The following is a 12,466-nucleotide window of genomic DNA, read 5'->3' on the forward strand; positions in this document are numbered from 1 at the left end:
GCAGAGAGTGGAGTCATCAGCAAAGAGATAGAGAGGATTTTCAAGAGAGTCAGAGAAATCATTGATGAAGACCAGAAAAAGCACGGGGCCCAGAACACTGCCTTGGGGAACTCCAGCCTGAACAGGAAGAGGAGATGAGAGAAACCCATTCAGGGCCACACGTTGACGACGACTAGAGAGGAAGTCCGCCAGCCATGCGTGGAGATTTCCATGGATACCAAAGGAGGAGAGTTTGGTGAGCAGAGCGGGGTGCCAGACCGTGTCGAAGGCACGTGATATGTCGAGGGAGACAGCTGTAATTTCCTGTTTGGCATTGAGGACCTCCATCCATTGTTGAGACAGCAGAAGCAGCATGTCCAGAGTAGAGTGACCTGGTCTGAAACCAAATTGATGATCAGAGATCAAGCCATTGGAGAAGAGGAAAGATTTCATATCCGAAGCAATGATGGATTCCATGACTTTGCTGATAATTGGGAGAAGGCTGATTGGTCTGTAGTTGCTAGGATCTGTTTTTGCACCTTTTTTGTGCAAAGCGGTGATGTTGGCTGATTTCCAAGCAGATGGCAGTTGACCTTGAGCAAAAGAGAGGGTGAAGAGAACAGAGAGAGGGTGAGATAGAGCAGCAGAGCAGGATTTTAGGACCCGTGGGCTGATGCCGTCGGGTCCAGTTGCAGAATCAGAGTCGAGGGTTGACAGAAACTTTTCCACCTTGTCAGGAGGAAAGGACACGGAGTCCAGGAGCAGCAGGGTACGACTGGGTATGGTGGGTACAGAGAGGGATGGGTTTGGGACACAAGATTTAGAGGCAAACACAAAGTTGAGGCATTCAGCTTTTTCACGTGCGGAGTCAGCTGTGTAGCCGTTTGAGGTAAGGGAGGGGATGGAGGGGGAACAAACACCAGAAACGGATTTGACCAGACGCCACCAGGATTTGGAAGAGGGAGACAGATAAGAGAGTTCTGTCTTGAGAACGGAGAGATATTGTTTCCTGGCTCTCCTGAGGGTGGACACACACTTGTTTCGGGCTTTGTGAAAGGAAATGAGATTTCCTTCCATTGGATTTGCTTTCCAGGAGACGAAGGCAAGTTGTTTCTGGGCAACAGCCTCACCACAAGATTCCGTGTACCATGGACGGGAGGAAGGGTATGACAACTGAAGACGAGATGGGATAAATCTGTGCATGAGAGAGAGCAATTTACTTTGGAAGAATTCCCAGGATGAGTTTATGTCAGAGGTGGTTGAGATGGGAGACCAGTCCAGATGATTGATGGCTGCTTGAAGACCGTGCCAGTTGGCCTGAGTGAAATGCCAGACTCGTCGACGCTGAGCAGGCTCCCTGAGGATGGTCAGAGAGATGTCCACTTTAACAAGGACATGATCAGATGATCCGATTGGAGCAGAATAAGAGCAGCAGACATTTTCAGGGAAGTTAGTCATAACCAAGTCCAGAAGAGCAGATGTTCCGTTGACTGAGATCCGGGTTGGGAAATTGACAGATTGTGTCAGTCCCAGTGAGTCGCAGAAGTCCTTTGCTGAGGAGCCATGGCTGGTGAGAGAGGTACCCACACCCAGCCAACTGGCATGATGACAGTTGAAATCACCACATATGAGGAAGAGAGAGTTGGGATGAGTTGATAGAAGTTGGTCCATATTATCAGACAGCGAGATGTAGATGGAGTCATCACTGTTTGGTGGACGGTACAACACACATATGAACAAGAGGTGGGAGCGAAGGGGAAGCCGTAGCCAGAGGTATTCCTGGGGGTGAGGTGGAGAGAGTGCAGTGCAGGGCGAGTGAGGAAGAGAGTTTTTGATAAAGATAGCAACCCCGCCTCCAGGACGAGGCTCAGGTCTATCATACCGGAGGAGGGAGTAGCCCGGGAGAGATACTAAGGAATCAGAGACATCATAAAGGAGGAAAGTTTCTGTTAAGCAGATCACGTCTGGTTTGACAGAAGCAAGCTGTATGGAGAGATCAGTTAAGTTTGAACGAAGGCCCCGGATGTTTGAGGTCCATACCGTTAATGAAGAGGAAGGGGGAGCATCAGATACAGAACAGGGGGGAGGAGGGGTAGGGTAAGATGTGGAAGAGGTGGAAGAGGTAGGGAGAGCTGTTGAAGGTGTGTCAGAGATTTCAGAATAGCTCGGAGAAAGGGAAGGATGGGGCGGACAAAAGGTTTGATGGTGATTGGGTGAGGCACAATGAGGTGTTATTTGAGGAGGGGTAAGAGCGAGGCAGAAGGTTGGGGGAGATGGAGGTGAGAGTTGGAAGGGGGAAGAAGCGGGGAGGACGCTTTGAGGAGGGGGAGTGAGAGGGGGGAAATTGAGAAGCAATGAGGGTGGGGAGATTTGAAGGGGAGGGGTGAGGGGGGAGTTTGGGAGGGAAGGGACAAGGGGAGGGATTTGAAAGGGATGGGATATGGGGGAGATTTGGAGGGGAGGGGTGAGGCAGGAGTCTAGGAGGGGAGGGGCGAGGGGGCGTCTTGGCGGGGAGGGGTGAGGGGGTAGTTTAGGAGGGAGGGGGCAAGGGGGGAGATTTGAAAGGGATGGGTGATGGGAAAGATTTGGAGGGGAGGGGTGATGGGGAAGATTTGGAGGGAAGGGGTTATGGGGAAGATTTGGAGGGGAGGGGTGAGATTGGATTTTACAAAGTGTACGATTTATGGGAAACGAACATTTATTGCAAAATGAGTTTCTTGTGACCTTCGAGTTAAAAATACGTTTAAGGACGCTGGATGGAGGATGGAGTGCAGGAGAGTTTAGGGAATGTAGAAAAAAGGCACTATAGGAGATGGATATTTTTTTTGGGATGAATTGATTTGGTGAGCAAGTCGAAAGCAGCATTTTAAAGAAGAAGAAGAAAAAGGTGTTATAAAATATGACGGAATACATAACTTGAGGGGAAAGTGTAAACATTGAAGGTTAATAACAGTGAAAACTATCTGGGGAAATGGGGGAGAAACACGTGGTCGAAGAACGAACGAACGAATAAGAATGAATAAACGAATGAGAACAGAGAAGGAAATGTTTTGTTTTTTTGTTTTTTTTGAGTTGAGATTTACACAAGGAAGTAGGCTATGGGTGAAAAGACTGGGAATACAGAGAACGAAAGTTATTGGATCACAAACGACGGACCGCTGAGAGAAAAACAAAGCCTCAAGGTTGTACAGTGTACACTGTACAAGGCCTCAAGACACGACACGAATTAACACGATTTTCAATACAGGTATGAAAGATTTGCACCGAAAAATCTTCGTCGGGACACGATATACGTACAACACCATAAATAAATACAGTTTTAACGAAAATACAAATGGGAACAATCACTTAACTTTGATTTCAAATCGTTCGCGACGCGGCAAAGGCCTTGCTCGCGACACGGCAAACAGACGATCAATTTATGAAAGATAAACACCGAGAAACAACCAAAGTTGCACACAATAACTTCACACACCGAAAGATAAATACAGTTTCGACAAAATACAATTGTGAACAGACTTAACTTCGAAAAACGTGGAGACCGTGTGGAGCTTCGAAAATCCCTCCCACCGTCTCCGAGATCTCGCGAGACTCCGAGACTCCGGAGATTTGATCTTCATTTCAACAATATTGATAGATAAAGGTGATATAATATAACAAATATCATGAAACATTTACATTTTGTAGTCCATTGTATAATTTAAATAAACATGAATGCAAATTTCGCAGGTGGAAAAAGTAAGTACACCCTGACATTTATCACTACTTCAAATACCTAAAATTAGAATCAGATGCACCAGCTCAGGTGCAAATGATTAGAACATTGTTAGAGAGGATCTTGGAGGAACCTGTCTTATTTAAACCTCAGACATTTCGTTTGGTTTGCTCTTTGTTGTTGAAGTGTGCGGCATCACCATGCCTAGATCAAAAGAGCTCTCTGAGGCCTTCAGAAAGAAGGTTATGGATGCCGACGAGTCTGGGAAGGGATTTAAAAAGATCTCCAAACAATTTGAAATCAATCATTCGACTGTCCAGAAGATCATCTACAAGTGGAGAAGATTCCAAACAACGGCCAACTTGTTCAGGCCAGGCCGCCCAGCAAGTTCAGCCCGAGAGCAGACCGCAAGATGTTGAAAGAAGTCTCTAAGAACCCCAGAATGTCATCACCTGACCTACAGGTAGCTCTTGCCACTGTTGATGTCAAAGTGCATGAGTCTACCATTAGAAAGAGACTGCACAAATTTGATCTACATGGGAGTTGTGCCAGGAGGAAACCTTTGCTGTCCAGAAATAACATCAGGGCAAGACTAAAGTTTGCAAATGAACACCTAAGCAAAGACCAGCACTTCTGGAACAATGTGCTCTGGACAGATGAGTCAAAGGTAGAGTGATTTGGCCACAGTACCAGAAGACATGTTTGGCGAAAACCAAAGACAGCATTTGACCACAAGAACCTGATACGAACTGTAAAGCATGGTGGTGGAAATATTATGGTTTGGGGCAGCTTTGCTGCATCAGGGCCTGGGCAGCTCACCATCATAGAATCCACGATGAATTTTTCATTGTATCAGAGGGTGCTTGAGGATAATGTGAGGCCATCTGTCAGAAAGTTGAAGCTCAACTGAAGGTGGACCTTGCAACATGACAAAATGGAGGGTTCTGGAATGGCCAAGTCAAAGCCCGGATCTAAATCCCATCGACATGTTGTGGGTGGATTTTAAACGAGCTGTTCATGCAAGAAACCCCTCAAACATCGCACAGCCGAAATAATTCTGCATGGAGGAGTGGGCAAAATTTTCTCCCAGTCGATGTCAGAGACTGGTAGACAGTTATAAGAAACGCCTACTTGAGGTGGTTTCTGCCAAAGGGGGCAATGCGACCTATTAGAGCCAAGGGTGTACTTACTTTTTCCACATGCAAAATTTGCATTTATGTTTATTTAAATTATACAATGGACTACAAAATGTAAATGTTTCATGATATCTGTTATATTATATCACCTTTATCTATCAATATTGTTGAAATGAAGATCAAATAGCTGTATGTTGAAATATGTTGAAAAACTCAAAACTTTACATGGGGTGTACTTACTTTTTCACGTGACTGTATATATATATATATATATATATATATATATATATATATATATATATATATATATATATATATATATATATATATATAGTTACAGATCGCGGTTTAGATGTTATGATGACCGAGCGGTGGTGTATTACCGCGACCTAACAGGATCCCCGACTCAGCCGATTCCACCCCAAACGTTGGCCGGATCGCACCGCAGCTAGTCAATGAGGGAAAAGACGAAAACGACGCAATGCAAAGAGGAAAACGAAGGCAAGGAAAGGTTTGGAAATACTACTAAATTTATTGACTATTTACACACAAGCAAAAAGAAAGCAGTCACGTTTATTTACAAGCACATAAGACGCAGGTGACACAGGGAAAATACTAGCTTACCTACAGTCTTAATTAACCCAGGACAGAACAAACAAAAGACAGACTCACGCGGGGAATGACAGGAATGGCAGGAGTTGGATGGCTGGAGGTGAACGCTTGGTGGAGCCAACGCGGAGCTTGGTGGAGCTTTGGTGGAGGTGAACGCTTGGTGGAGCCAACGCGGAGCTTGGTGGAGGTGAATGCTTGGTGGAGCCAATGCGGAGCTTGGTGGAGCTGAACGCTTGGTGGAGCCAACGCGGAGCTTGGTGGAGCTGAACGCTTGGTGGAGCCAACGCGGAGCTTGGTGGATTGGTGTGACGGGTTCGCTCCCCTTCCCTCACAAGCTTCAGGACTCTTTCTCTCTCTTTCTTAGTCCCACCCAGTCCAACAACTTCCTCTCTTGCTTAGTCCAACTCAAGGCCTTCCTGTCTTCTGATCTCCTCCCTCCTCGACTCCTCACCGCAACCAACGCAACCACTGACCGCCACCACCGACTCCTCACCGCAACCAACTGACCACCGACTCCACTGCCTGACTCTTCACGACTCTCTCTTGGTGACCAACTCCTTGTGACCAACTCAAAGTGCATCTCCCCTGGGAACACCCCCGCCGTGGGTTATATAGGCCCCGCCCCTTAACCTTTTCGAACCTCCCCCAAACGTTCTCTCCCCGCCCTCTCAAGCCAAACCCCTTGTTCATGGTTGGTCGAGTGGGGCTGGCTCACTCCTCCCCTCTCTGACGAGGTGGGGACCCGCCTTCCTTCCCCCAACCCTGCCTCGTGGTCAATGGCGGATGAAGGGAAAACCGCCCAACATGCAGTTGGCAATGCGAATTGCAATTGACGGAAAGGGGGGAATGGAAGTGTTGGGGAGTGGGAATGAAGGGAATCTATCTCTTTCACTGGTGCAATGGAGTATTTCAATTAATGGGAGACACAGCCTTACTCTAAAAACACATAATAAGAGATAACTATCAAACAGAGGTATTCTATTATTTGGCTGACGTGTATGCTTGTGGACTAATTATGGGATGCCCTTTCACCTTTACACAGCTCCGGAGGCAGGGGGGCGCAGAATAAACAATAATAATAATAATACACAATCAAAAAATATACAGTCCTCATATCCGCAACAATATATATATATATATATATATATATATATATATATATATATATATATATATATATATATATATATATATATATATATATATCCATCTATCTATATATATATATATATATATATATATATATATATATATATATATATATATATATATATATATATATTGTTGTGGATATGAGAATGGTTTGTTTTTTTTGTTGTTGTAGTGTAAATTGTAAAATATCGCCCTCCTTGCCCCAGTTATGTATAAAGGTCAAAGTGCGTCCCGTAATTAGTTCATAAACACCACACGTTAGCCAATCATAGATTTCCCCCCTTGTTGACAGTTATATCCTTTTTATGTGTATTAGGCTAAGGATTTGTCTTCCATTAATTGAAATACTCCATTGCACCAAGTGAAATAAGATAGATTCCCTTTCATTCCCATTCCCAAAACCTCCATTTCCAACTGCGTCATTGCCATTCGCATTGCCAACTACATTTGCCGCCATCACCCGAGGTAATCTCGGAGAAGAAAGGCGTGTCTCCACCTCGTCATAGAGGGGAGGAGTGAGCCAGCCCCGAACAACCAACCAAGTACAAGGGGTTTGGCTTGAGAGGGCGGAGAGAGAACGCTCGGGGAGGTTCGCGAAGGTTCGAGGGTGTGGCCTATATAACCCGCGGCCCCGACGCCCCAAGGAGAGTAGAGTTGAGTAAGGGATCCCTGAAAGAGCTTCAGCCACAGCAGCTTCAGCCACAGCAGTTTCAGCCACCGCAGCTTCAGCCACAGCAGTTTCAGCCACCGCAACTTCAGCCCCAGCAGCTTCGGGGCCTTGACGGCAGTTTCGAGCGGGGCCGCGAAGGAACGGCGGCTGCTAAACGCGCCGATCGAGAGAGGGCGGCGGCTGCTCATCCCCGACCCGACCATGCTGCGGTTCCAGCTGGGCCTTCCCCCCCCCCCCCCCCCCCTCCAGCCATCCACCTCCTGCCATTCCTGTCATCATTCCCCGCGTGAGTCTGTCTTTTGTTTGTTCTGTCCCAGGGTATTAATTAAGACTGTAGGTAAGCTAGCATTGCACTGTGTCTCTGAGTTCTTCTGTAAATTATTTTATTATCTTTCCTTCTCCTTGGTTTTTTTTGGTCCTGTAAATAGTAAATAAATTATATTTGTATTCCTTACCCTTTGTCTTTCTTCTTCTTCACATCCTTCGCTTTAGTCTTTTCCCCATTGAATATCTGTGGCGCGATTCGGCCAACGTTCAGGAATCGGGTTAGTCGGGGTAACTGTTAGGGCCGCGGTGCCATCCACTCGGCAAAACAACATCTTATCCACGGTCCGTAACAATATATATATATATACAGTGGAACCTTGACTTACGAGTGCCCCAACTTACGAGTTTTTCGAGATACGAGCCGTCGCTCCGGCAGTTTATTGCTTTGAGATGCGAGCCGAGATCCGAGTTACGAGCTTTCGCCACCCGGTCACGTGGTTATCTTGCCGTTCAAGTACGTATCTCTGTCGTATAGCGCTGCATTTTTTTTTTCGCATTTTGGTTATTTCGAGTTCACGCCGCCAGGTGGGTTCTGGTCACGTGGTTATCTTGCCGTTCAAGTACAGTACGTATCTCTGTCGTATAGCGATGCATTTTAGTTTTCGCATTTTCGTTATTTCGAGTTTACGCCGCCAGGTAGGTTCTCGTCACGTGGTTATCTTGCCGTTCAAGTACAGTACGTATCTCTGTCGTATAGCGATGCATTTTAGTTTTCGCATTTTGGTTATTTCGAGTTTACGCCGCCAGGTAGGTTCTGGTCACGTGGTTATCTTGCCGTTCAAGTACAGTACGTATCTCTGTCGTATAGCGATGCATTTTAGTTTTCGCATTTTGGTTATTTCGGAAAATTTCATGTTCATGTCGAACATTTCATGTTCATGTTCATGTTTTCATGTTCATGCCATGCCAGGCCACAACTTGTTCAGAGTGCCGGCGATAGCTCGCCTTCTCTTTGTGGAAAACACGGTGAGATCCTTAACATCCAACAACTAATGGGACGCAAACGGGGCGCCCAGTTTAGCGGTACACACATTGATGAATCACCCTGCCTGTGATTCACCCATGACAGGTTATAGCTGGGTCGGGATTCAAACCCAGGCTGGACAGTTTAGACTTTAGAGTCAAGTGTGCGTACCTCCAGTCCAGGTCATCCTGCCAACTTGTATGCTGCATACAGGTGAAATATAAAGCGCGAGATATTTTTATATATACTGTATATTTAAAAAAAAATTGGTGTGGTTTTTGGCGGGCTGGAACGGATTAATAGCATTTCAATGCATTTCAATGGGGAAATTTAATTTGAGATACGAGCAATTTGAGTTACGAGCTCGGTCACGGAACGAATTAAACTCGTAAGTCAAGGTTCCACTGTATATATATATATATATATATATATATATATATATATATATATATATATATATATATATATATATATATATATATATATATATATATATATATATACAATATATATATATATATATATATAATATATATATATATATATATATATATATATATATATATATATATATATATATATATATATATAGATATATATATATATATATATATATATATATATATATATACGTATATATATATATATATATATATATACAGTCATATATATGTTTTATGAGGCCTACCATTACTCTACCTGCCTCAACGCATACTAACACTGGGAAGGAGACTATACTTCACATTTAATAAGAAATAACTAACTAAGCGAGGCTACATGTTGTGGTGTAACTAACTATAGGGCGGTTGCCTTTATTCCCAACACCGCAACAATATTATCATGATGAATGTCGTCTCGTTTTTGTCATTGATTGCGAAGCTGATTTGCACCAAGTTTCTGTTTTGTTTTCAGGTTCAAAAAAACAGTTGCACAAAAAAACAGTTGCATTCCTTTGTGGACTTCGAAATAGAAGCCAACATGGAGGCTTTCTCTGTTTGTATTTGTGACCAGGAACATGTCATCTCGAACATTTACATCAAAGGTACCATTTTGATCGTACTTTTAAAGTGCTGTGATGCTGTCACACTTGATTAAAAAGGAACAGATATTCTTAACTGTCTGGACGAATTCAACTTCTTTGTTGTGAGCTTTCATAAACAATGCACCTGAATTGAGATTAAAATAATTTTTCTTCTTCACATTATTAAGTACCAGTTTATTTTCTTTATTTACCACCATGATTAAGTGGATGTACAGGATTCCTGTCCTTTCTTGGATTATGACCTTTTAATTATCTATTTTTCTTGTAACCAGGCTTGGAGGCATCTGTTCTAAAGCAATCAAAGCAGACAGTACTCAACACAAGCCTAAAGGATATCCTCGTTCTTGACTCCGATCCAAATACTATTCACAACAAGGTGATTATTCAGCAATTTAAAGGGCTGTCGTCTGATATTCTGATATAGGTTTACATAATCCGATTTGATGTTCATGTTTTAGCACATGGCCCATAATGCTGAGATCCAAGATTCAAACCCCATTCATATACTCTGTCCATGAAAATCGAATTACCTTGTAATTTATGTAAAAATGCTATTTACTGTGCATCAACGTCCCATGATGTAGTCATGAATATGATATTTGGTACGTGTTACCCTGTAGACCTTGTGTACTATAAAATAAAATCACTCGTGCCTTTAAGGAAATAAACATTATTTTAACCTCAAAAAATTCAAGTTCCATAATTGTGTAGGCCTGGTTTTATATATTTATTTATTTATTTATTTTTTATACATTATTATGAATGTTCTTGTTGATTTTGTCAGACAGTTATGGAACTGGCAGTCTAGTATGCTTTTGTTTTTCTTATTTAAGTGTATTAATGTCTCTGTTGTAGGCTCTTGTGCATTATTTTCTTCTTTCAAGCTTTTTCTCCCGTCGCCCGTTCTCCCATTCACCTTCCCTCCCTCAACCTTCCCTCCCTTCACCTCCCCTCCCTTCACCTCCCCTCCCTTCATCTGTCCTCCCTTCACCTGTCCTCCCTTCACCTGTCCTCCCTTCACCTGTCCTCCCTTCACCTGTCCTCCCTTCACCTGTCCTCCCTTCACCTGTCCTCCCTTCAACTGTCCTCCCTTCACCTGTCCTCCCTTCAACTGTCCTCCCTTCACCTGTCCTCCCTTCAACTGTCCTCCCTTCACCTGTCCTCCCTTCACCTGTCCTCCCTTCACCTGTCCTCCCTTCACCTGTCTTCCCTTCACCTCCCCATCCCTTCACCTGCCCTCCCTTCACATGCCCTCCCTCCACCTGTCCTCCCTTCACCTGCCCTCCCTTCACATGCCCTCCCTTCACCTGTACTCCCTTCACCTGTACTCCCTTCACCTCCCCTCCCTTCACCTCCCCTCCCTTCACCTGTCCTCCCTTCACCTGTACTCCCATTGCCTGTCCTCCCATCGCCTGTCCTCCCTTCGCCTGTCCTCCCATCGCCTGTCCTCCCATCGCCTGTCCTCCCATCGCCTGTCCTCCCATCGCCTGTCCTCCCATCGCCTGTCCTCCCATCGCCTGTCCTCCCATCGCCTGTCCTCCCATCGCCTGTCCTCCCATCGCCTGTCCTCCCATCGCCTGTCCTCCCATCGCCTGTCCTCCCATCGCCAGTCCTCCCATCGCCAGTCCTCCCATCGCCTGTCCTCCCATCGCCTGTCCTCCCATTCACCCGTCCTCCCATTCACCCGTCCTCCCATTCACCCGTCCTCCCATTCACCCGTCCTCCCATTCACCCGTCCTCCCATTCACCCGTCCTCCCATTCACCCGTCCTCCCATTCACCCGTCCTCCCATTCACCCGTCCTCCCATTCACCCGTCCTCCCATTCACCCGTCCTCCCATTCACCCGTCGTCCCATTCACCCGTCGTCCCATTCACCCGTCGTCCCATTCACCCGTCGTCCCATTCACCCGTCGTCCCATTCACCCGTCGTCCCATTCACCCGTCGTCCCATTCACCCGTCGTCCCATTCACCCGTCGTCCCATTCACCCGTCGTCCCATTCACCCGTCGTCCCATTCACCCGTCGTCCCATTCACCCGTCGTCCCATTCACCCGTCGTCCCATTCACCCGTCGTCCCATTCACCCGTCGTCCCATTCACCCGTCGTCCCATTCACCCGTCGTCCCATTCACCCGTCGTCCCATTCACCCGTCGTCCCATTCACCCGTCGTCCCATTCACCCGTCGTCCCATTCACCCGTCGTCCCATTCACCCGTCGTCCCATTCACCCGTCGTCCCATTCACCCGTCGTCCCATTCACCCGTCGTCCCATTCACCCGTCGTCCCATTCACCCGTCGTCCCATTCACCCGTCGTCCCATTCACCCGTCGTCCCATTCACCCGTCGTCCCATTCACCCGTCGTCCCATTCACCCGTCGTCCCATTCACCCGTCGTCCCATTCACCCGTCGTCCCATTCACCCGTCGTCCCATTCACCCGTCGTCCCATTCACCCGTCGTCCCATTCACCCGTCGTCCCATTCACCCGTCGTCCCATTCACCCGTCGTCCCATTCACCCGTCGTCCCATTCACCCGTCGTCCCATTCACCCGTCGTCCCATTCACCCGTCGTCCCATTCACCCGTCGTCCCATTCACCCGTCGTCCCATTCACCCGTCGTCCCATTCACCCGTCGTCCCATTCACCCGTCGTCCCATTCACCCGTCGTCCCATTCACCCGTCGTCCCATTCACCCGTCGTCCCATTCACCCGTCGTCCCATTCACCCGTCGTCCCATTCACCCGTCGTCCCATTCACCCGTCGTCCCATTCACCCGTCGTCCCATTCACCCGTCGTCCCATTCACCCGTCGTCCCATTCACCCGTCGTCCCATTCACCCGTCGTCCCATTCACCCGTCGTCCCATTCACC

At 46.5% G+C, this 12,466-nt stretch overlaps 1 protein-coding gene across 1 annotated transcript in view; it reads left to right on the plus strand.

Annotated features, from left to right (window-relative positions):
- LOC137435166 (intermembrane lipid transfer protein VPS13C) overlaps positions 1-12,466 on the plus strand; it is a 169,416-nt gene that overhangs the window by 150,976 nt on the left and 5,974 nt on the right. The window contains exons 31-32 of the mRNA XM_078785116.1: positions 9,468-9,548; positions 9,870-9,973. Of these exons, the coding sequence (XP_078641242.1) occupies positions 9,468-9,548; positions 9,870-9,973 (185 nt within the window). The remainder of the gene's footprint in view (positions 1-9,467; positions 9,549-9,869; positions 9,974-12,466) is intronic.

Source organism: Myxine glutinosa, chromosome 9 (assembly GCF_964187855.1).
Source record: "Myxine glutinosa chromosome 9, kmMyxGlut1.1, whole genome shotgun sequence".
NCBI lineage: Eukaryota > Metazoa > Chordata > Myxini > Myxiniformes > Myxinidae > Myxine > Myxine glutinosa.